Genomic DNA, 25322 nt, shown 5'->3' with positions numbered 1-25322 from the left:
TCCGGCCTGGTCCGCCCGGCCCGGGCCGTCAGGGGCGGGGCGCTTGGATCCAAACCCTAGGATCTGCTGGCCGGAGGCGGGCGGGCAACGCCAGGGCAGAAGGAGGTTGTCCGGTTCCCGATCACACGCCGAGCGTTTCGTAGGCGTCGGACCCCACGCCACAGCAGCTGAGCACCGCGCCCCGGCGGGAACCCGGCCTCCGCGGGACCTGCGGACCGGAGCTACGAGTTCGTCCGCAGGGAGGAGGTTGGCGGCCGAGGGTGCCGCTTTCCCTGATTCCTGTCCTCGGTGGTCCTGGGTCGAGCGCTGCTCACTTCCGACCCTGAGAAGGTGTGCTTTCTGCCCTTGCCTTTCGTGCTTCTGAGTTGGACAGTTTTCCTCAAGGCGTTTCCTGGGCGTTGTGGCCTCATCAGAGGAAACCTCAGAAAAAGCTACAGGAGGCACAGTCCAGGAGTTAAACGCCCTCTGTTGCGTCTTCCTAGGAGTGGAAAGTGTATTTCAGTTACAGGCTACTTATGCTTAAGGGGAAGTTATCTGGACGTCTGTAGGCCAAGTTCATACATAGCAAATAAACTACTTAATAGTTTCCCTTGGTCTAGCCAACTCCACCCCTCGGAGGTTTGACGTTCGAGCCTCCTTGTAAACCCTATGAACAAGTACGCTTTTCTCAAACTGACGACACTCCGAGCTTCCAAAGTTGGCGGTTTGTGCAATCCGAGAAGCCCGATCAGCATGAATGAATGTTCCCTTCCTCTCCAGCTGACAGTACTGGAGGGCCATTTCTGCAGATTTGAAGAAAATGCATCTCTTATCTTTATTACTAGGTGGTGCCAGTGAGTTAAATCTTCCTGTCATAAATCTGTAGCGTGTGGTTAAAGCTTTTTAAAAAGCCTCAGTATTCCCTGAAATTTATTCAGAATAACTTTGCTTCTTGAGACTGAATTGCGGCTTGGGGATGTGGCCTGGCGGTAGGGGGCACACTTAGTATGCTGGTTCTTCCCATTTCCCCCAAAAGGAGAAAGACAGATTTTTCTATTAAACAGTAAAAACTTACTGGGCAGGGGATTTTCTTAATGGTAGAGTGCTTGCTTAGGCACGAATGAGACCCTGAGTTCAATCTCCTGCAAAAAAAGAAAAGAAAAAGGCTGGGCCTGTTGGCGTATACCTGTAATCCTAGACATACTATAGTCTCTTCAGTTTTGTTTTTTGGTTTGGTTTGGGTTTTGGTGTGGCACTGGCTGTCCTGGAAATCACTCAGTAGACCAGGCTGGCCTTGAACTCAGAGTTCCCTCGCCTCTGCCTTCCAAGTGCTAGGATTAAAGGTGTGCGCCACCACTGCCACTCCCAGCATTTTATATTTTCTTAATTTTGAATTGTACTGGTATGTTCAGTCTTCTTAAGTAACCAAATCCAATGTACTCCATGTGGGTTTATCATTCTTATAGTGATTAAAATGGCTTCCAGAGGAAAGACAGAGACAAGCAAATTAAAGCAGAATTTAGAAGAACAGTTGGATAGACTGATGCAGCAATTACAAGATCTGGAGGAATGCAGGTAATAATATAATTATGTGTCATTACTCTGTTTCTGATGGAGAGAGTTCAAGCTCCATGGATGTGACTTTGGTCTCCTCTGCAGTGTTCTACAGCACTCTGCCTGTGGGAAAAGTAAACTTCTCATAAAGCCTGGGATGTGGAAGACTTAAAATATTCCTGGAAATAGCTAAGCTTACGTTGTCTTTAGTATTTAAAACAGCTCTGTCTAGAATGAACTCCTAGCTAATTGCTCAAAATGCTGTGATTGGGCTGTGGGCGTTCTTCTGCGGATGAGTGGGCGCCTAATACACCAGAGGCTTGGACTCAATTCCCAGCATCAAAGAAGGGAGGGAAGAGAGGGAGGTTGTACACTCCTATATCCCAGCACATGTGAGGTGGATGCAGGAGAATCAGAAGCTCAAGGTCCTTCTTGCCTACATTGTGAGTTTCAGGCCAACCTGACTGTATGAGACCCCATTTCAATAAAGCAGAAGAAAACAAGCTATTAATTGTACTTTTTATAACCTCCCAAGGATGCTGTAAATATGGAAATGAAAGAGACAATATAGTGCTTGGCCTAGAGTAAGTTCCCCGTAAATGGTAGCTGAGCGTGTAGAGCTCTTGTTACTTGTAGTAAATATTTAATAAGCAGCTTGTTTGGTAAATAAAAATAGCCTTTTACTCAGCTGACAGGTGTGCCGCTCTGCTCGCCAGTGGGCACACAAGGTGCTTCCCGCCATTGATGAGACTGAAGCTAACAGCAACCGTTTACCGTTACTATAGACGCCAGGCGTTTCCTTCTTAATGAACACTTAGGAAAAGGCACTATAGTGATCTGAAGTTGTGTAGACAACTGAGGTTTGTCCCTGTTCATGCCTTGCCCGAGGTTATACAACTGGTCTCTTTAGGAGAAGGTACTGTGTGCCTAAGTGTGCCTCCTGGGGCAAGGGGAGATAACACACACTCAGCCCCGGGTTCAGCCGCAGTGAAAGACAATGGAGATGCCAGTAGCTCAACTCTGTGGACTGGACATGTGCCGCTCCAGCTGGTACTCCCCTTCAGCCTTGCTCTAGATCGAGTACCGAGGTTTTCAGGCTTAGACGTGTTTTCTGCACTCTGATGTAAACTGTGCTTCAGAGAGGAGCTTGACACCGACGAATATGAAGAAACTAAAAGGGAAACTCTGGAGCAGCTGCGTGAATTCAGTGACTCCCTAAAGAAGATTATGTCGGGAAATATGACCTTGGTCGATGAGCTCAGCGGCATGCAGCTGGTAAGAGGAACTGACCAGTCGAGTCTTCTGTGCATGGCTTGTTGTTTGCTTCTTTGTGAGTGTATTTCAGATAGAAAATGTGCACTTCGAAAGCCAAGGACCGAGCTCTGTGGTACTGTACGTGCCTAGCAAGTACAAGACCCTAGATTATTTCCCAGCATCTCAAAATAAAACATAAAAAAGTGAAGGAAAAGAAGAAAGAAAAAGTGCTGTGTTTCTGAGATTGCTTCTAGATTTTGTGTCTGCTTGGCTCCACTAATGTGCTCAGAAATTGTAAATTGAAACTGATCTCAAGCTGGGCGGTGGTGGCGCACGCCTTTAGTCCCAGCACTCGGGAGGCAGAGGCAGGTAGATCTCTGTGAGTTCGAGGCCAGCCTGGGCTACAAGAGCTAGTTCCAGGATGGGAACCAAAAAAGCTACAGAGAAACCCTGTCTCGAAAGAAAAAAAAAAAGAAACTGATCTCAAACACTAAAACCTATTAACTAAGACTCATTAGTCCAGTATCGCAGATGTAATTGTGTAGAATGTTTTGGTTAGTTTTTGTGTTCCTGTGTTTCCAGGCTATTCAGGCGGCTATCAGTCAGGCCTTTAAAACACCGGAAGTCATCAGATTGTTTGCAAAGAAACAACCAGGTCAACTTCGGACAAGGTTAGCAGAGGTAAAGTTTCTTCACGTTGATCCAGTTGCTGTGTGTGTTTGTCTTCCAAGCCCGTGACTGTACTGATTGTAGTAGCCTACTGTTTACAATTTGCTCAGTTGGTGTTAGAGCCACAGCCCTCAAGTTTTTGACAGTTTGTACCTTGGACAGTTATAATTCATAATAAATGAATGTTTTAACAGCATGTGGCTATTTAAATCTCCCCCAGCCACTTCTCTTGGCCTCCACCTTTAGTATTTTGTCCTTTATATCTGGGGCCCTAACTCGAGATCCTCTTTGGAATTCAGCATCAGCATTGTTCCTGGGTATGCACTGTTAATCTTTTTTTTTTTTTCTTCAGATTTCTTTCTAATTTGTTTTTGGTTTTTCTAGACAGGGTTTCTCTGTAGCTTTGGAGCCTGTCCTGGAACTAGCTCTTGTAGACCAGGCTGGCCTGTGCCTCCCGAGTGCTGGGATTAAAGGCGTGTACCACCACCACCCAGCTTATTTCTATTGTTTTGAGTGATGTTTGCGGATGTATGTAAGTGCACATGTGCACAATTGTGCAGATGTCCTCAGAGGCCAGAAGCATCAAATATCCTGGAGCTACAGGAGGTTGTGAACAGCCTGAAGTGGATTCTGGGAATTGAACTCGAGTCCTCTCAGAGCAGCACACAGTTCCTAATCACTGAGCCATTTCTTCTGCTTGTCCAGTATCTTTTTGTTTCTTTCTTTTTCTTTGAGACAGGGTTTCTTTATCTCTGTGCTGCATAGAGGAGCTCTGTAGCCCTGACTGTCCTGTAGGCCATATTGGCCTAGAACTCAGAAATCTGCCTGCCTCTGCCTCACGAGTGTTGATATTAAAGGTGTGTGCCTCCTCTGCCTCTTTCTTTTATTTTTTTTATTTTTTATTTTATTTTTATTTATAAATTCTTACTTCCAGAAATCTTTCCGTGGACTTGAATATAATTACGGACTAATAGGTAATTTCCATCTACAAGTAATTCAGTAGAATAGGAAGAGCATAACTTTAGGGAATGGAGAGATGACCCCCTTGGTAAAGTATGCCAGGTGAGCAGCACACACAGTGGTCCTGGCACTGGGGAGACAGAGACCAGAGGCTCCCTGGGGCTCTTGCCAGTGAGAGACCCTGAAATTGACCTCTAGCATGACTCAGACACGCTTGTATACACATAGGAGCACATACACACACGGGGAAACATCATAGATTAAGATGAGATTATTGGGGGCTGGAGCAGTGGCTCGGTAGTTAAGAGCACTGACTGCTCTTCCAGAAGACAAGTGTTCAATTCCCAACACTCACGTGGCCACTCACAACCCTCACTAACTCTATACCAAGGTACCCAACACCCTCTTGTAGACTTATCCAGACAAAACACCAATGCACATGAAATAAGAACAAAGGGAAAAAATATATATTTATATATATAAATTATATAATTTATATATTATAAAATATATTTATATTATATATAAACTATTATATATATATAAAAGATGAGATGAGTTGGGTCTAAGTTCCTGCTGTGCATCCTGGGTAGGGCAGGCAGCCTTTGGTGAGTTGTTGAAGTCACCCTTGTATCGTGTACCTTCGTTTTCTTCTTCTTTTTTTTTTTTAAAGGTATTTTTTTTATTATTTATTTATTATGTATACAGTATTCTGTGTGTATGCCTGAAGGCCAGAAGAGGGCACCAGACCTCTTTACAGATGGTTGTGAGCCACCATGTGGTTGCTGGGAATTGAACTCAGGACCTTTGGAAGAGCAGGCAATGCTCTTAACCACTGAGCCATCTCTCCAGCTCCCTCGTTTTCTTATCTGTAAGGTGACTATGTCAGTTTCTACTTGTGGATGTCATGGGGGTTTGATGACACTTAGAAGCTGGCTGCAGTCCCAGCTCCTTGGGAGCCAAAGGGAAGATCATTTGAGGTAGGGCAGGCCTGGATAACACAAGAGACCCTGTCTCAAGAGTAAGAAGGGCCAACAAGGTGGTGCTTCTGGTAAAGGTACTTGCCACCGAGCCTGATGACCTGAGTTTGCTTGGGCCCATGTGGTGGAGGGGAACTGACTCCTGAAAATTGTCCTCTGAGCTGTGTTCATGCACTGTGAACACAAAGTAAATAAGTAAATGTAATTTAAATAATAAGAATGGGGGAATGTAGAGTGAGAGAATCACTTCCATGCCCTCTGACCTCTACACGCATGCTGTGGTATGCCTGCTCACATGCATACAACACACACAATAACAAAATTTAAAAAGAAAAGGTAATACAATATTCTGTCTGTGTGTGTGTATACCTGCAGGCCAGAAAAGGGCACCAGACTCCATTACAGATGGTTGTGAGCCACCATGTGGTTGCTGGGAATTGAACTCAGGACCTTTGGAAGAGCAGACAATGCTCTTAACCTCTGAGCCATCTCTCCAGCCCCCAGTAATAATAATCTTAAAATGTATTAAAACTGGGCTGATGTGGTAGCTTATGTCGGTGGCCTTAACATTTAGGAGTCTGAGGCAGGAGAGTTACCCACATGTTTTGAAGTCAGCCTGAACTACAGAGTGAGTCAAAAAGCAAAAATGGAAAGTAAAAACTGTTCTAGGCCAGCAAGATGGCTCAGTGGGTAAGGCCACCAGGCCTGACAGCCTGACCTGATTTGATTTCCATCTCCAGACCCACATGGTAGGAGAGAATCACCTGCCACAACTTGTCCTCTGATTTCACACAAAAGCCCAGGCATGCACACTCACACACAAGAACATGCATGTATGCACATGCACACACGCACACATACATACACATGCATATACACACATATATGCACACACAGATAAACAATGAAGGTAATTTTTTTTTAATTTCAAAAACTTACCTGATGGCACTTATGTCGTGATGTTTCAGATTATTTCTATAGTTTTTTATATTAACCAAGTACTTTTGTTTTTGTTTTAAGAAGTAGGACTGGCTGGGCGGTGGTGGTGCACACCTTTAATCCCAGCACTCGGGAGGCAGAGGCTCTGTGAGTTCGAGGCCAGCCTTGTCTATAGAGTGAGTTCAGGACAGCCAGGGCTGTTAGAGAAACCCTATCTCGACAAACCACAAGCAGAACAAAAAAACTAAGAAGCAGCACTGAAAAGCTGGGTTTTCTACACAGACTGCCTTTTGCTCATGTGCACACGCCTTGCCTTTGCTCTTTAGATGGACAGAGATCTGATGGTGGGGAAGCTGGAAAGAGACCTGTACACGCAGCAGAAAGTGGAGATTCTCACCGCTCTCAGGAAGCTCGGAGAAAAGGTCCTGGCACGCAGTGTGATTGGCTGATAGAACATTTGTGTTGTGCTTGTTACAGAACGTGCTGCGATGTGGTCTAGAGATCTAAGAAATTAAGAAAAATGATTTTAGGTTTATTTTAAGTGTGTGAATGTTTTGTCTGCTTGTATGTGTGTACGCTATGTGCATGTGTGCCTGGTGTCCAAGAACGTCAGCAGACAGTAGTGGATCCCCTGGAACTGGAGTTTGGGTTGGTTGTGAGCTGCATGTGGGTACTGGGAATGCACCAGGCTCCACTGCAGGAGCAGTGAGTGCTTTTAACTGCTAGGCCCGCCCCAGCCCCTAAGCCTTCCTTACTGCGGGCCCAGGACTTGCTCTGACCCTTGCTCTCACCCACTGCACTTTGTCTCACCTGTGCAGCTGACCGACGATGACGAGGCCTTCCTGACAGCCAATGCAGGTGCTGCGCTCAGCCAGTTTGAGAAAGTCTCCACAGACCTAGGTGAGTGAGTTTCCTCTTCGTTCCCTCTCCCTTCCCATTTCTTTCCCTCCCCTCCCCTCCCCTCTGCTCCTCTTGCTTGATTTTACTCCTTTTCTTCTGTCTTTTAGAGTAAACATAGATTTATTAAGGAAAGTAAAAGAACTCCCAGGAGTAGAAGGGTCTTAAGGGAGAGATACTGTGTGTGTGTGTGTGTGTGTGTGTGTGTGAGAGAGAGAGAGAGAGAGAGAGAGAGAGAGAGAGAGAGAAGGGGGGAGGGAGGGAGGGATGGAGGGAAGGGTGATCAAACCCATCACCTTGTGCTTGAGACAACATAATGACCTTTCTTCGAGTTTAAAGTGACAGAATTATTCATATTTGATTTTCTTTCTGTGTGTCTGTATGTGCATGTGTTTGTGCATATGAGTGCTGGTGTCTGAAGAGGCCATATGAAAGTCCTGGGTCCCGGACCTTGAGTGAGCAGGTGGTTGTGAACTACCCATGTGGGTACTGGGAGCTGAACCGGGATCCTCTGGAAGAGCAGCCAGTACTCTTAACCGTTGAGCTATCTTTCCAGCCCAGAACTATTTTCTTCAAAAATCCTTTAAATTAGTTATATTTTACAGTTCTAAAAAGAGATTCCTTTTTTATGTATGCATGTGTGGTGTGTATGCACACGGTCATGCAGATACCCACAGAATGGAGCCTTCGATCCTGGAACCTAGAGTTAAAGATGTCTGTGAGCTTTCTGATGTGGGTGCTAGGATCCAGTTCAGCTCCTCAGATAGCACACTAGCCATTCTTCACCACAGATCTGACTTTCTAGCCTTTCCTTTCGTTCCTTTTCTATGCAGGCTCTTACCAGGGACCCTCATCTGGCCTTGAACTCAGCATCTCTCTGCCTTTACCTCCCAAGTGCCAGAACCATGAGCATGTACCACACACTTAGCCCCAGTACTCTAAAAAAATAAAATAAAGCAGATGAGTTTTCAGAAAATTACATGCCATGTTGTTGGAAAGATGGTTCAGAGTACTGGCTGCTCTTCCAGGGGGCCTGGTTGAATGCCCAGCACCCACATGATAACTCATAACCGTCTGTAGCTCTGGTTCCAGGGGCTCTGGTGGCCCTTTCTGGCTATAGGCACCAGGCATGCACAGGTGCACATCCACATGAAATAAATTGTTTTTGTTTTTTGAGACAGGGTTTCTCTGTAGTTATACTGTTAAGTCCTGGCTGTACTGGGACTCACTCTATAGATCATGCTGCCCTCAAACTCACAGAGATCCTCCTGCCTCTGCCTCCCGAGTGCTTGGGTTGAAGGTGTGCTCCACCACCGCCTGGCTTCCCCTTCCCTTTTCTTGAGATGCTCCTTTACTGTGTTGTCTAGCCTTGCCTTCACCTCTCAGCTGAAGTCATCCTCCTGCCTCAGCTGTCATGTAGCTAGGACTGTAGGAACACACCAACATTCTTAGCTGTTTTTCCTTTTTTAAAGAATTATGTATTTTAAAAATTTACATGTATGAGTGTTTTGGTTCCATGCATATGATGTCTTGGCGGTCCATTAGAGTGTGTTGGGTCCCCTGCAACTGGAGTTATGGTTGTGAACTGATGTGTATACTGGGAATCAGACCGGAGCCCTCTAGCAAGTGCCCTTAATCCCCAAGCACTGGCTTCTTAGCCCCAGTATCCCCAGCTTTGCAGCTGACTGTGTTCAAATACCTTTCAGCAACATGTAATTATAACAGTAAATGAGAATTTTACATATTTGCCTTCAAACCTAGAACTGAGTTAGGATTCGTCACCAGGAAGCCACTCGTGTGGCCGGAGTGTTTATGGAGGGGTAGGAGATCCAGATGGCAGCCGGCTTTGTTGAGGTTAATGCATCTGATTTCTGTTCTGTGTCTATGTGGTTCTTACCTGGGACTGTAAATGCCTTGAAATAACCTTTTTATTTTGTGTCTTTTCCTTAGGCTCTGGAGATAAAGTCCTTGCTCTGGCAGGTTTTGAGGTTGAAAAAGCCAAGAAATGACATTGCGGCGGCTTGGCGCCACCAGCCCCATCGTAGCTGCACATGGTGCTTTCATCCTGAGGACTTGGAGATTCTCACAATGCCCAAGAGCAGGTGACGCGGAAACAGTGTGGCTTCTGTTAGGTCCTTCATCCTAGAAGGTCCTTGTCCTTCTCTGTATGGGGCTACCTTCAATGACCCTGGGCTTGTTGACACACAGGACCTGCTGGACTCTTTCTGATGGTTCCATCTATTACGACGCCTTGTGTTTAGTGCTGATAGTGAAAGCTGTGAGCTAGTGATTGTCTTGATTCTCGTCTGCACGCCTTGAGGAGACTGGTACGGTGATGTCACTAGCCCTCCTGTGTCTGTAGACTTCTAGAAACCTTTTCATTTTCCCACAAGGAAACCAAGACGCAGAAGGAGCATGTGATCTGTCTAAAGTCACATTAGGGACAGAGCTATGGCTCTGACTCAGGTGTCTTGACCCCTGGTTTTATTTTTTTATTCTATACTGTTTCAGTTTTTTTGTTTTTGTTTTTTTGTTTTAATAATTAACTTGTATTTGTGCAAGTTGGCGTCTATGAAAATTCCGTTTCCTAACCCAGAGTTGAGTGGACACTGAGGGGCTGTTCCCAGCCTGTGATGGGCAGCATGAATGGGGCCCATTGTATCTCTGAATTTCTAACAAGCAACAATGGGAGGCCCTGTTGAGAGCCTCCTGAAGTAACTTAACCTCCTGCCTTGTCTCGGTGGGGAAGCAATAGGAAACGGCAGCCGCAGGCTCTCTGAGTGTGACCTCTTGCCAACTCTGAGGGTGGTAACAGTAAGTTACTGTAAACTGTGCAGTTTGGGGGAAACACAAACCTAGTTTCTCCCTGAGAGCGGTGACTCTGCACGGGCAGCCGCACAGTCATGTCCTTACATGTACTTCCCAGGAGCCCTTTCTGTGTTTCTCACTGGTTTTTTGTTTTTGTTTTGGTTTGTTTTTTGCACTTTCTACAAATTAAAAACATTTTTACTGCTTCTTATAAGCTTAACTCCACTAGGTGCTGTGCTACCTGGACAAACTAGGGAACCTCAGCTATGTAGATGCCTTATTTGGAACTTGTAATGTCTTTGGGATTTTTTTGAAAGGGGTGGGTCTCTGGGCCAACCAAATGGCCCAGTAGGTACAGGTGCCTCCTGCCAAGCCTGGTAGCCCAAGTTTAATCTCCAGATCCACCTGGTAAAGGAAGAGAGCTGACTTTTACAAGTTCTTCTGACCTCCACATATGTGCCATGGCCCATATGTGTGCACGCATACACACACGTACCCACATACACACTCAATAAGTAAAAGAAAAATTGTAAAGGGTTCTCTCTGGGTTGGAGTCCTAGGCTCAGACTCTTCTCTGGCCTCAGCCTCCCAAGAAGCCGTTTCTGTGGATGAGTGCCACTGTGCCTCACCAACAGGCTGTCTCCGTTTGCTGTCTACTGACATCAGTCACTGAAGGGCAGCACACCCAGAAAGGCTGAGCACCCGCTGTGACCTACGGCTTGTGTGTAGGGCACCACCGTTTTGTAGCAATGAAGCTCATGTTAACACGGAGGTCACTGTGTCAAGACGTAGACTCAGTAGCAGTACGTCCACAGTGCTGTGCAGTTCCCAGCCTAGTGCCAAGTCATCCTTTTATTCCATCACCCCCCGCAGGAGAACCTTGTAAGCAATCACTCCAAAATGCCTTCCTCCCAGCCTTCCAGCATCCGCTGGTCTGCTCTCCTGTCCCCTGACCTTATCTCTCTGGATAGTTCACATGAATGGATGTGTGATTATGCACTTTGTGGCTTTGGTATGTATCTGGCTTCTTCACTTCATACAATATTTTATTGCTAACCCACAGTGTAACACACTTCAATACTTCATTTCTTTTTAATGGCAGAATAACACTTCTCTGTATAAATACTGCATTTTGTTTAGCGTGTGTCTGATGAGCATCTGTGTTCTTGTCACAGCCTCAGCTCCTGTGAATGGTGCCACTATGAAATGTCTACACAGACACTTGTTGAATGCCTAGTTTTTCAGTTCCCTTCGGGCAGTACCTAGTCACAGAATTGTGATGTTATTTTTAAGCCCTAACAAGATGACCTTATGCCTCATGATCCCCCAGTAAACCCAGGAATCTAAGAGTACTTTTCATCTGAAAGAGGCTCGTGTCAGTCTGGAACCCTTAATCTTGGTGACCTTTAAACATTGTTAAAGAACAGCACCAGACCACACCTGTAACCCCAGTACTGGGAGGCAGAGACTGGGGGATGAAGAAGTTGAGACCAACCAGGGCTTCCTGGTGAAACCTATCTCAAGTCAAAAAGCAAATCAGACGACCAGATCAGCATAGTGAGGCCCTTACTGCTCATCAGATCCACCTCCTGTACTTACAGCTATCCTCTATTAGAGGACGCTGGCGTCTGTGCTCACCTCAGTTACTTCATCCTTTTCTCTTTCGGTTTTTGAAACAGGGTTTCTCTGTGTCACAGTCCCGACTGTCACGGAACAATCTCACTTTGTAAACCAGGCTGGCCTCGACCTCACAGTGCGCCACCACACCCGGCTCAGTTACTTCATCCTATGGAGCCTCCCTTTCTGCAGGCCTACCTTGTACCTTACTTCACATCTCCCTTCCTTAGTACAGACTAGCATTGGTGCTAACCCACCGGTCAGCTGCTGAGTTTAGCACTGTTTGACATGTGCTTCCCCGATGTCACGTTCACCAGGAAGTTCTGTGCAGTGCAGTTATTAAATGCTCGTAAGCCATGTCTCCTCATTTGCATACTTTTCCAATCTCTGTAACTTGGATGGTCCTGTCACCCAGCACATAGCCTCTTAACATTCTTATGTCAAGATGTTTTGGGGAAAGTCCTGCATTCAAGCCAGGTGTGGTGACACACACCTCGATCCTAGCAGTGAGGAAGCAGAGGTTGGCAGGTCTCTCAGCTCCAGGCCAGCCAGGGCTACAATCCAAGACCGTGTCTCAAAATAGATAAATAAATGTCCTCATTTCTCAATGAATTAAGGCTGAAGCAAAAAAATCAGTTCCGATGAGTGAGTGTCTGCATGAGCTGTTGGTGAGATCAAGAAAACAGATTTTTTTTGTTTGATCTTGTGAACTACAAAACAGGTAGGTGGTTTTCAAGGAGAAAACCAAGGCTTCGTGGGGGGAAAACACCTTGTTGGCTTTGACGGTTGGAGTTCACTGAAGGCAGCATGCCGAGGAAAGGCTGTCTTCCTGCAGACATGATGGGCAGTTGGAATCACCGTGGAGTAAGTGATCCGGCCATCACCACAGCGGTCACTCACCTTCCTGGCTGCTGTTTGTTGTGTTTGGTTTTTTTCTCTGTATTTTTTCTATTACAGAGACCTTTCTATTACTTTGCCTCTCGAAATGTTTTTCCAGCATTAGTATGGAAATTAAAACTGCCAGCATTTCACACACAGACTCCCAGGAACAAATTGGGCCATATAATTACTTCCATTCTGTCTGGCTCTAGGAGTCAAAAAAGATATTAGAAACTGGAGAAAAGTGTTCAATATTTCAGGCTTCTATAAACCAGCTGAAAGTATGGCTTTTAGTAGATAATCCCCAAATGTATGTCACTTATGACATCTAACTCACCTCCATTTTGATGTTTTTCTCACTATTTCCATTGATCTCACAGTATAGAGACCATGTTGCTGGCAGCGCCTTGAATACGAGGGGTCACACTCTTCCCCGCAGATCTAGCACTTAATGAGGTTTGAGTTGGAAGCACCCTAATGTTTGTCATTTGTATATAGGGGTTTCATTGCTCACAGCCTCTGTCAGCTGGCTCAGATACCTGGAACAGGGGGTGGATCTCAGTGGAAGAGCACTTACCATACATGCTCCAGACCCCTTTATTGGAGAGGGAGGAAGGGGGAGAGAGAGAGAGAGAGAGAGAGAGCTCGCGCCAGTCAGGTTTTGTTGTTGTTTGGTTTTGTTTTTTAATGAATGTAAAATTTTGTATCAAGCCGGTTGGTGGTAGTGCACACCTTTAATACTAACACTTAGGAGGCAGAAGCAGGCGGATCTCTGAGTTCTAGGACAGCCAGGACTACACAGAGAAACCCTGTCTTGAAAAGAAAATTACTGTATCAAAAGAGCACATCCAACATCGGTGCAGTCCTCAGGAAAGACTTCGTCTCTTTTGAGTCATGATCTCTCATTCACCTCAAGGTCAGTGTTTAGGCTAGACCAGCTAGGGACCCCAGGCACCCACCATTGTCTCCCTAGTGCTGGGATTAACCAATATGTGCCACCACATTGGGTTCTGTGTTCTAAGACTGGAATTTAGGTCCCTGTGTTCAAGATAACCAATGTACTTACTGAAGCATCCCTCTAGGTTCTGGCCCTCCCTCCCTATTGTGTGAATGACAGCAATCCTGAAAAGGGTTATTTCTAAAATCATGTATCAGCCATGGATTCTCTGCCCCAATTTCTAGCAACTGTAACCATGAACTTCTGGTACATTCTCCAGTGCCTCTGATGAAACCGTGTTCCAGACATTATTTCAACACGAGTTAAGAATGTACATTCTCAGATGGGCGGTGGTGGTGCACACCTTTAATCCCAGCACTCAGGAGCCAGATGCAGTCTACAATAGAGTTCCAGGACAGCCAGGGCTACACAGAAACTCTGTCTCAAAAAACAAAAGGATGTAAGTTATCTTTTAAATTTTATTCATTTGGGTTTTTTAGACAGCCTCCAGCCCAGGATATCCTAGAATACACTGGGTAGCGTGCTGGCATTGCAGGCATGAGGCTCCACACTGCCTCATAAGAGTGCTGTCGGGGCTGGAGGGGTGGCTCAGCACCCAATAGCACTGGCTGCTCTTCCCGAGGACCTGGGTTCAATGCCCATCACCCACATGGCAGCTCGCAATTGTAACTTCAGTTCCAGGGAATCTGACACCTTCACACAATGCACATAAAGCTAAATAAAATAATAAAAAATGTAAAAGTGTGCTATCAAGCAGTCAGCTCTTATTTATTTTTATCACCATCAAATTGCCATATTATTTGAGACTATACTATAAGAGGAGTTTGTTTAGGGTTCTGGTAAGATGGCTCAGTGGATAAAGGCACCTGTTGCTAAGCCTGACAACCTAAGTTCAGTCCTGGGGACCCACATGAAAGCAATTAACATCAATGATAAAGAGACAGGTAGTTTAGGTCAGAGTAAACGTTTGCCAGAAATGGATTGTATCATGGCCATGTCTATGGTTTGTCCATGGCCGTAGGAAATCTGGAGCTTTGCTGTTTCATCTTTGGAAACAGTGGCCTTTTGTTAGAACCTGAAGTTCACAGCTAGTTGATCCTGATTCTTGACGAATGTACCTTAGGTCTACTTTATGAAGTTTTTAGACCTACTGAAATACCGTCTCATGCTTACTCTGAGCATCTGTTCTCTTGGAGCACACACAGCCAACCCTGTCCCTGGCCTCAGCCTCACGGCGCCTCCCTCAGGCCATCTCCGAAAGTATGAGCAGCTTGTTCTGTGCCAGTAAATAGCAAGAGCAAGATCCCACATGAAGTTTTTAGACAGACACAGTGCTCTCAGGAAGTCAAAACATGGACCCTGCTCTGCATCTCAAAATAGACACCTCTCGGGCTGGAGGGATGGCTCAGTGGTCCTGAGTTCAATTCCCAGCAACCACATGGTGGCTCACAACCATCTGTAATGAGGTCTGGTGCCCTCTTCTGGCCTTCAGGCATACACACAGACAGAATATTGTATATATAATAAATAAATAAATATTAAAAAAAAATGGACACCTCTCTTCAGGACATCAGACGGCCAGCAGAACCCTCCAGCTCGGCATTTCTGACCACCTACTGTATGACTTGTACCAGAATGGGAGGTACATTGTGCCAGAGTTCTTTGGCTTTGGGGAATCTCGCCCTGTGTATTTATTAAACAGTTCCAGGGACCAAACCTCAGAGAGCACACACACATACTAGGCAAGTGCTCCACGTTTGAGCTCTACCTCCAGCCCTGCAATTCTCCTCTGACCCTAGTCCCACCCTTCTTTCATACCTGCTTTTTAAGTTTGTGTGTGCGCGCGTACCATGGTCCACACGTAGAGGTCAGAGGACAACCTCCAAGAGTCAGTTCTTTCCTTCCACGATGTTGAGCACCACTGCTGAGCTCCATGAGAGACTTCTCATGACCTGACTGACCTCAGAATTTCTATGTAGCCCAGGCTAACCTCAGTGTTCTTGCTTCAGCCTCCTGGGTGCTGGGGTCACAGGTTTACTTCCTGTTCTCTGACTTTTCAAGGGCCTCTATGCGCTCATAGGTGTTTTTCGAAAGGCTGCTTTGAAGCTGCAGTGTGTACATTGTGTGCAGGCTAGGGAGATGGCTCAGTGGAAAAGGGTGTTTGCTGTGCACACATGAGGACCTAGGTGTGGATCCCAGCACACCGTGAAAACAAATGGGTATGGCTGTGCAAGCCTGTAACCCCAGTGTCGTGGGGAGCAGAGATAGAAGGATCCCTGGGACTTGCTGGTCACCAGCCTAACTCCATGCTCACTGCGATCTCAAGAGTGATAGAACAAGACTCCTGACATCCTCTGCTGACCCCCACATGGGTGTCCACTCTCACACACGTACATACATCAAACTATAAATGCAAAATAAACCAGCGTGGTAGCGTCTGCCTTTAATGTCTTAACTCAGGAGGCAGTGGCAAGAGGATTGCTGTGAGTTTGGGGACAGCTTGGCTTACACAGTGCGTTCCATTACAGCTAGGGTTACACTGAGACCCTGTCTCAAAAGATAAATAAAAATTTAAGAAAGAAGAATACTGGCTTTAAAGTGGGGGGGGGGGGCTGGTGAATTGACTCAAAGGGTAAGTAAGAGTGCTTGCTGAGTGAAAACCTGACTCCAGGCTCCCACGGGGAAGAGAACCAATCTCTGAGCACTGTCCTGCCTTCCACGCCTGTGCCGTTGCGTGCACCACCCCTCACCCCACCCCCATATACAGACTCAAAGAACAGTAAAAGTGGGCAGTGGTGGCTCAGGCCTTTAATCCCAACAGGAGGCAGAGGCAGGCGGATCTCTCTAATTTCAAGGTCAGCCTGATCTACAAGAGCTAGTTCCAGGACAGGCTCCAAAGCTATAGAGAAACCCTGTCTTGGAAAACAAAACAAAAAAACCCCAGTAAAAGTATTAAAAAATACTTGGTAAAACGATGACACTGTCTGGCTTAACTAGGGGCATGTGTGTTGAGAGTCTAGGTGTCTGGAGGGATGGGAAGGTCTTGGGCGACACTGGAGCAGCCAGTGCAGCCCACAGCTCACAGTTCTGTCCCTCCAGTGGTACCCTCTCCTCGAGGTGAGGTGAAGAAGGACTTTCTGTATTTCCTCTTAATGATGCAAATGAGCTTTAAGAGACCTCGCCTTAGCTGATAAAGAGTATGAATGGGCTTGTGGGGTTGTCTCAGCAGGGTGCCATTGGCAGCAGAACCGGAAGGCAAATTAAAACTAGTTCCTTTATCTCTTCCAGCCCCTGCAACCCTTCTAGCTTGCTGCTTCTGAAAGGCAAAGGAGCCGAAAGGGCAGCTCCAAGTTGTTTTTACAAGTTTGTGTCACTTGTCTGCATGCTCAGAGACTCCCTGCCTCCTTCCCTGCGAGCCTCATTCCTACTACTGCTTTTCTGCTAGTTAGTGAAATAAGCGTCCCTTTCTGTCCTGTGCGTACTTAGCGGCCAATTAGTCAGATGAGCAGAAAAGCTCCCCTGCTGTGCACTGTGCCAGGGGCATGAACAAGCCAAGAAGGCGTTGCTGCTGTGACTACTTTTCAAACTCTTTTATCTCTCAGGAAAGGGCCTCTCTGGATCTGATCTCCTCCCCAGAGCCTGGAGCTATTTCAATCTAACTACTCATTAAAGTCAATTTAAGATATTACTGAAACCTTTAGATTCTTTACATGAATCACCTCTACTTGAATTTGGTTAAAAATAGCTCACTTTCACAGCTCACGGGCGCCCGTCTCCAGCAGCCTCAGCCCCCAACAGAAATATTGATATCCAACAATACTAGCTGCTTATTAAAAGCCCAAGCTGCCAGGCATGGTGTCACGCACCTACCTACACTCCCTTTACCTCCAAAGTTCAGGCCAACACAGACTGTGTGATAGACCTCATTGTTAAGTTGGGAGCATAGCCCCCAGCCCCCAGGCCTAAACGTTGTATTGGTCTGGACTCCAAATCCCAGCATGCCAGGTCCTGACACCCACACAGCATATTTAAGATAGCTCCCAAAGGATAAACGTGTTCTCTTTCTTCCTCATCCCCACCCTCCCACCCCTACTCCCTCACCTCACCCCCATGGTGGTCGCCTTAGCGGCCTTCTGGTTCCCCCTCGGGACCACCCGAGAACACAGGAATCCCATTAAACCTGGATATTTGTGATTTGGCTTGATTGGGATTTTTGCATCAGCAGAGAGCTCGCATTAGGAAAAATTCCTAACACTCATCTCCAAACAACGAAGAGTCATGAAAAAGGCTGAGATTTTATTTTACAAGCAAACAATTATATCACCACCCAAACCAGGTGTGGTGGCACACATACCGATTAAATTCCAGCTTTTGAAGCTAGGTGGTGGTGGCTTACACCTTTAAAACCAACATTCGGGAGTCAGAGAGGCAGACAGATCTCTGAGTTCAAGATTAGCCTGGTCTACAAAACAAGTTTCTGGATAACTAGGGCAGTTACACAGAGAAACCCTGTTTCAAAAAACAGACAACCCAGCATCTGAGCAACAGGGGCAGGAGAATCAGAAGTGTTTTTTCTTTAGGGGGACTGGGAGGCGGGGGTTGGTCCTTGGTTAAACAGAAGGAGCTCAAGGTCACCCTTGGTCACGTACTGAGTTCAAAAGCAACCTCGGACGTACAAGACCAGGTCTTAAATGTGGGTGTGTTAGGTGGGATGTGAGCTCGAGCCACGTCTTCTTGGGAGGTCAGAGGATAACTCAGGGTTAGGCTCTCTCCGCCTGCTGCGTGGATCCTAGTATTGAACTAGATATCAGACTTGGTGGCGTGTACCTTTAATCACTGAGTTACCTATCTCTCCATGCCCTGTCCCTACTCCCTCCTCTGTCTTAGAAAACAAGAGGAACAGGAAGCTCCTTGACTATAGCTGCTTTGAGAAACTGCAGTATTACACAGAGAATTATTTTTTCACACCTCCTCCCTTGGGTGGAGTATGCTTCCTTGCCTGGTTGCTTGTTTGGGCTTGGCCAAGAGACAATTGGCCACTGGAATGTTTGTGGTTCTGGCTCCTGGAAGGAGCTTCAGGGAGCTTTCACTATTGCTCTTACTTTTCTGCCGTCCATCCTTGAAGAATATGGCTGACTAGCCCCTGGGCTAAAGAGACGTGGAGACGCGTGGAGCAATCCTGCTTCTGAACCCTCTTAATCCAGCCAACCAGGCAGAGTGACTGGCCAGCCCACAGCCTGAAGCCTGACAATTTTAGCCCTTGAGAGAGAAAAAAAAGAGTTCCTAACCAGCAAATGTCAGGTGGCTGTTGTGCTAGGTACTTCTCTATTGCTGTGTCAAAACATCTTGGCCGAGCAAGGCAGTGGTGACGCACGCCTTTAATTCCTTTAATTCTAGCACTTGGGAGGCAGAAGCAAGAGGGTCTCTGTGAGTTCCAGGCTAGCTTGGTCTATAGAGCCAGGTCCAGGACAAGAAGAGCTGCATAGCAAAAACCCTGTCTTGAAACACAAGCAAAAAAGACTTAAACTTTTATTATTTTTTATTTGGGGATTTTTTTTCCTTTGCTTTGGTTTGCTTTGAGGCAGGGTCTCAGCCAGGCTGCCTGTAAACTTGCTATATAGTGAAGAGGGCGACCTGAATTGCATCCTCCTGCCTCAGCTTCTGTAGTGCTACCATATCCAATTCAAGTGTAACCTTAAATGTTACCTTCCTAAGGATGAAGGATCCTAATAGAGCCTTGACCCTAATACAAGGTTGTCTTCCTAGCAATAGTTCAGCCTCCGTCCCTTAGCTACAGTTACAAAGAATCACTCTTTGTTCTTCTCATTCACAGGTGTCATACCCACCAGGAGGGCAAAGGAAATCTAAGAGATTTGCTGCCTTAACCCCTGCCTCCTGGGGGCTGTGTACCTGGGAGGTACTCAGTGACTGTCCCTAGAGTGACTGATAGAGACGGGTTCACATCTGGACCCTAGAGAGCTGGCTCAGTGTTTAAAAGTGTATAGCTCTTGCAGAGGACCCAAGTTCAGTTCCCCAGGTGGATCACAAACACAACTAACTCCAGCTCCAGGGGAATCTGAGGCTTCCGGCCTCTGAGTGCCAGCTCACACATACCTGTACACATAATTAAAGATAATAAAATATGGGGCTAGAGAGATCCCTCCCCGGTTAAGAAGGCTGACTGCTCTTCCAGAGGTCCTGAGTTCAGTTCCCAGCAACCACATGGTGGCCCACAACCATCTAATAGGATCTAATGCTGTCTTCTGGCATGGAGGTGTACATGCACAGCATTCATACATAAAGTAAAAGTAAATAAATGAAAATTAAATAACAGTAAAGTCACTCTTTAAAGGAATTTGTGCTTTATCTGAAGTAAAGGCTGCCTGTGGCATTGGCAACAAGTGAATCCGTGATTAGAAGGTCACATGGGAGCTGAGTATAGAGTGGAATGAATATCAAAAAAGAGACTTGGGGCCAGGCAGTGGTGGCGCACACCTTTAACCCCAGCACCCGGGAGGCAGAGGCAGGCGGATCTCTGTGAGTTCGAGGCCAGCCTGGTCTACAAGAGCTAGTTCCAGGATAGGCTCTAAAGTTACAGAAAAACCCTGTCTCGTAAAACAAAAAACAAAACAAAACAAAAAAAAAAAAACAAGAAAAACAAGCAAACAAAAACAGGCTCAGGGGAGGAGGGGGAGGGAAATGAGAGGCGGAGGCGGGGAGGAGGCAGAAATTTTTAATAAAAAATAAAAAAAAAATGAAGAAAAAAAAAACAGGCTCAGGAAAAGACACCTGCAAAGGAGACAGTCTTGCTGGCCTCAGAGGCCGGGTAGTTACAGTAATAATGAGAGGTGCCAGGGGGCTGGAGAGATGGCTCAGAGGTTAAGAGCACTGACTGCTCTTCCAGAGGTCATGAGTTCAATTCCCAGCAACCACATGATGGCTCACAACCATCTGTAATGAGATCTGGTGCCCTCTTCTGGTGTGTATGAAGCAGAATGTTGTACACATAATAAATAAATAAATTTAAAAAAAGAAAAAAAAAAGAGAGGTGCCAGAGTGCTACTGAGCTAGAAGTGGACACTTTGGTAATACAGTAAGAAGAACATCACTAGCAGCAAGGAGGCCGGCAGCCTGCGAAGGTTAGACCATAATCGAATTGCCTGTGAGTTTCAGACAAGTGACAACAGCCCTAGAATTTGAAAATAGCATCAAAATCGTGCCCCCTTTTTGGTTCTTAACTTTAAAAATAGTGTGAAAGCTTTTGAAAGACGCTATTCTAAGTACCACAGGATGTACAGACAGCAAGTAGAGCCTTATAGGATTTGATTGTTGAGTTGAAATTCTCAGCAGAGCCTGGTGGTACGCACCTGGGATCCTGGAACCAGGAGGTGAGAACAGGAAGATCAGGAGTTCAAAGGCATCTCACAAAGCCAGGAATAGCGCGGCTGCAGTAGGAGGATCGTGAGTTCAGGGCTATCTCACGAGCTCAAGGCTCTCGAGGAGCTAGGACTGCTTACTGCGCAAGCATGAGGACCAGAGTTCAAATCTGTAGTGCGAATTCTAATTGGACTTAATAATACAATCCCTGAGTCAGGTATTAGGGGTGGAAGCTGAGAGATCAGAGAAGCAGAGCAGCCAGCCACTAGACATACCTTTTTCCTCTATCAGTGCTCAGGCCAAAGGGGCGATCCCATCCTCGGACTGCCTCCTCAGACTGTATCCTCAGACTGCATCCTCAGACTGCATCCTCAGACTCACTGCCTCCTCAGACTGTATCCTCAGACTGTATCCTCAGACTGCCTCCTCAGACTGTATCCTCAGACTCACTGCCTCCTCAGACTGTATCCTCAGACTGCCTCCTCAGACTGCTTCCTCAGACTCACTGCCTCCTCAGACTGCATCCTCAGACTGCATCCTCAGACTGTATCCTTAGACAGCATCCTCAGACTGCATCCTCAGACTCACTGCCTCCTCAGACTGCATCCTCAGACTGTATCCTTAGACTGTATCATCAGACTGCCTCCTCAGACTCACTGCCTCCTCAGACTGCATCCTCAGACTGTATCCTCAGACTGTATCCTCAGACTGCCTCCTCAGACTGTATCCTCAGACTGTATCCTCAGACTGCCTCCTCAGACTGCCTCCTCAGACTGTATCCTCAGACTGTATCCTCAGACTGCATCCTCAGACTGTATCCTCAGACTGTATCCTCAGACTGTATCCTCAGACTGCCTCCTCAGACTGTATCCTCAGACTGCCTCCTCAGTCTGCATCCTCAGACTCACTGCCTCCTCAGACTGCATCCTCAGACTGTATCCTCAGACTGCATCCTCAGACTGCATCCTCAGACTGTATCCTCAGACTGTATCCTCAGACTGCATCCTCAGACTGTATCCTCAGACTGTATCCTCAGACTGTATCCTCAGACTGCATCCTCAGACTGCATCCTCAGACTGCATCCTCAGACTGTATCCTCAGACTGTATCCTCAGACTGCATCCTCAGACTGTATCCTCAGACTGTATCCTCAGACTGTATCCTCAGACTGTATCCTCAGACTGCCTCCTCAGACTGTATCCTCAGACTGCCTCCTCAGACTGCATCCTCAGACTCACTGCCTCCTCAGACTGCATCCTCAGACTGTATCCTCAGACTGTATCCTCAGACTGCATCCTCAGACTGTATCCTCAGACTGTATCCTCAGACTGTATCCTCAGACTGCCTCCTCAGACTGCCTCCTCAGACTGTATCCTCAGACTGCATCCTCAGACTGCATCCTCAGACTGTATCCTCAGACTGCCTCCTCAGACTGCCTCCTCAGACTGCATCCTCAGACTGTATCCTCAGACTGCATCCTCAGACTGCCTCCTCAGACTGCCTCCTCAGACTGCATCCTCAGACTGCCTCCTCAGACTGCATCCTCAGACTGCCTCCTCAGACTGCCTCCTCAGACTGCATCCTCAGACTGCCTCCTCAGACTGCATCCCTCAGACTGCATCCTCAGACTGCATTCTCAGACTGCCTCCTCAGACTGCATCCTCAGACTGCATCCTCAGACTGCATCCTCAGACTGTATCCTCAGACTGCATCCTCAGACTGCCTCCTCAGACTGCATCCTCAGACTGCATCCTCAGACTGTATCCTCAGACTGTATCCTCAGACTGCATTCTCAGACTGCCTCCTCAGACTGCATCCTCAGACTGCATCCTCAGACTGTATCCTCAGACTGCATCCTCATACTGCATCCTCAGACTGCCTCCTCAGACTCACTGCATCCTCAGACTGCATCTTGAGGTGACTGCTTCAGACTGTACTGAGCTCCTGTCTCCTCCCGCCTTATATTCCTTTTTCTGTCCTGCCATATCACTGCTGTCTCCACCTCCCTAGTGCTGGGATTAAAAGCATGTGATCCCAAGTGCTGGGGCCACCGTTGTGTGAGCTCTATTTCTATTAGACAGATTCAGTTTCACGTAGCCCAGGGTGGCCTTGAACTAACAGAGATCTGTTTGCCTCTATCTCCCAAGTCCTGGGATTAAAGCTGTGTGCCACCACTGCCTGGCCTCTAGTGGCTTAGCTCTGCACTCTGATCTTCAAGCAAGCTTTATTTGTTAAAACACAAATAAAATCTCACCACACAAATCCACAGCACCCACACAAAAAGAGGGTGTGCCTACATGAGCCCATAGCCCCAGTGCTCTGCAGAGCAGATGCCTGAGGATCCCTGGGCTTTGCTAACTGCCAGGCCATGAGAAAAATGTGGCACTCTAGATTCAGTGAGAGACCCTGCCTCAAGGAAACAGAGTGGAGATTGAGCAGGATACCCAATGCCTTCCTTTGGCCTGTACGTGGGCACACACGGGTGTGCACCCTACACATAAGTGTGCACACTTCGTACATACATACAGCACATGCATAGACAAATCTCACCAACATTTCATGCCCTTTCTTTGCTATCATAAAAGGAAGCCTGCTGAAGCAATTTTGTTTTTAAATTGTACTTTGTCCACGATGTTTCCAAGCATAACCTAATTTGTCATTTTTTTTTTTTTTTTTTTTTTTTTTTGGTTTTTCAAGACAGGGTTTCTCTGTGGTTTTGGAGCCTGTCCTGGAACTAGCTCTTGTAGACCAGGTTGGTCTCGAACTCACAGAGATCCGCCTGCCTCTGCCTCCCGAGTGCTGGGATTAAAGGCGTGCGCCACCACCGCCCGGCTTAATTTGTCATTTTTTAAAAGGAAAAAGCAACAAAAAAATATTCTTTTGCTGGTATCATGATATATTTCTCTGGGCACTATAGCTTCTGTTAATTAAAATGATTTAAACAAAAGATCCAAGAGTGTGGCTTCCATAAAAAAAAAAATGGCCTGTGTTGGCTCTAATGTTCATTGCTTAAATAATTAATAGTCATTACTGCCTGTCATGTAGCACGTGGGAGCAGAGTGAGTAAGCTCAGATCCCCGCATATCTGCCCTGTGCCTGTCCCTTCCGCATACGCGTTTGTGTGAGGCTCATCATTAGCAGACATGGGGCATAGAGGCGCACCCTCAGCCGTGACTATTATCAACTTTTAAAAAGCAGCCTCTGGTTAACCAGCTGGGAGGCAGTACTGCCGACGGGAAGTAACTTCCGTGGGAATTGTAATGAGGAAACAAGGAGGTTGGGTTGTGGAGAAACAAATTCCAAACTTCGTTTAGATTGAACAATCTCCGCTGGACCGAATGAAATCTGGCTGCCCAGTGTGTGAGGTGAGAGGGCAAAGTCAGACCTCAGTGGTATAAATCCCAGAGGACTCTAGCAGAAGAAGCCTGTGGCGCAGGAGGGTGTTGTCTCTAGGAGGCTGACAACTTCTACCATCTTGTGAGGGGAACATGCAGAACAAAGCTACAGATAGTAGCAACAGGCTCTGGGCTTGTTTCTCACTCTGTTGAACGGTCTGTATTCCTCACGGTGGCCAGGAAGGAGTTGCTTGACGGCCGTGGTCCCTTCGGCCTCTCGGGATACTCTGACTGTCCCGCAGCATCTACAGGTCTGCAACTCAGCTGTTTTCTAGGAGGGAGTCATGGCTGTGTTAGCCCCCACAGAGAGATTTGCTCTTAGGGATTACCTTTTTCTTCAGCCCTTAACTGGACAATAACCAGGGTCAAACGGTAGTAGACAGACTACATTTTGAGGCAACAGGCCGAGTGTATGGATCCAAGGTGAGATCTCAGTTGCTCTGTCTTTACCGTGATTAATATGTCTGAAGCTGCGCCTACAGTCCATTACAGTACATTCTCAGAAACATGCAGGTCTACTGAACTACCAGGCTCAGGAATGAGGTGTGATTTCTTTTCTCTGACCCTAACAGGTATATCAGGGCTTTGTGATGTGGTGGGGAACGTACTTATCAGATGCTGTGGAGACCAACGAACGCTCTGGGAGCAGGCTGGCAGCTAGCCAGATGGTCACAGCTGCACCTACCGCACTCAGAATACGAAATATGTATATGCACTCATCTACAAAATGCTTTCATCATTACTTTTAATAATTCCTTATTATCTCCAAAGGAAAATTGGTGGAATTTTTGCCAAGGCACAACTGAGGAGAATGGAACATGACTGCCAGTCTTTGTCCCTTGTGCATTTGGCCTCCAAATATCTGTCCTCTGAAAAGTTAAGAGCCACGCCAAATATAAGCAGATCACAGGCATAGGGATCAGAACGAAAGGTAAAAACACAAACCCGTGTGTGTGCATGTGTGCGTACATATTCCTTGGTGCACATATTAACATCAGAGGAGGATTGTTGAGCGTCAGTTTTCAGCTTCCAGTTTGTTCAAGGCAGGGTCTTTTAT

General features: G+C 46.7%; 1 protein-coding gene across 2 annotated transcripts; it reads left to right on the top strand.

Moving 5' to 3' along the window:
- Positions 1–15: 15 nt before the first annotated feature.
- Positions 16–12263, top strand: LOC121441785 (protein LZIC). Of its 2 annotated transcripts, none has more exons than XM_041643086.1 (7): positions 16–330; positions 1446–1554; positions 2673–2808; positions 3370–3468; positions 6662–6757; positions 7154–7235; positions 9183–12263. In XM_041643086.1, the coding sequence occupies exons 2-7, from the start codon at positions 1454–1456 to the stop codon at positions 9239–9241; spliced, it is 573 nt and encodes a 190-aa protein (XP_041499020.1). In that variant the 5' UTR covers positions 16–330; positions 1446–1453; the 3' UTR covers positions 9242–12263. The 2 variants fall into 2 exon arrangements, with proteins under 2 accessions (XP_041499020.1, XP_041499019.1); XM_041643085.1 differs by lacking the exon at positions 16–330 and adding an exon at positions 806–833.
- Positions 12264–25322: the final 13059 nt, after the last annotated feature.

The sequence above is a fragment of the Microtus oregoni genome, unplaced genomic scaffold, assembly GCF_018167655.1.
Source record: "Microtus oregoni isolate MIOR12 unplaced genomic scaffold, Mior012 000081F_ref0000091, whole genome shotgun sequence".
Lineage (NCBI taxonomy): Eukaryota > Metazoa > Chordata > Mammalia > Rodentia > Cricetidae > Microtus > Microtus oregoni.
Note: the sequence above shows the minus strand (reverse complement) of the source record. Positions and strands in the feature narration are given on the sequence as shown.

Bases quoted from the DNA above. Each gene is read 5' to 3' on its own strand.
- LOC121441785 (XM_041643085.1), top strand. The intron at 1,555-2,672 runs GTAATAATATAA...ACTGTGCTTCAG, and splicing joins CAAGATCTGGAGGAATGCAG to AGAGGAGCTTGACACCGACG. The intron at 7,236-9,182 runs GTGAGTGAGTTT...TCTTTTCCTTAG, and splicing joins GAAAGTCTCCACAGACCTAG to GCTCTGGAGATAAAGTCCTT.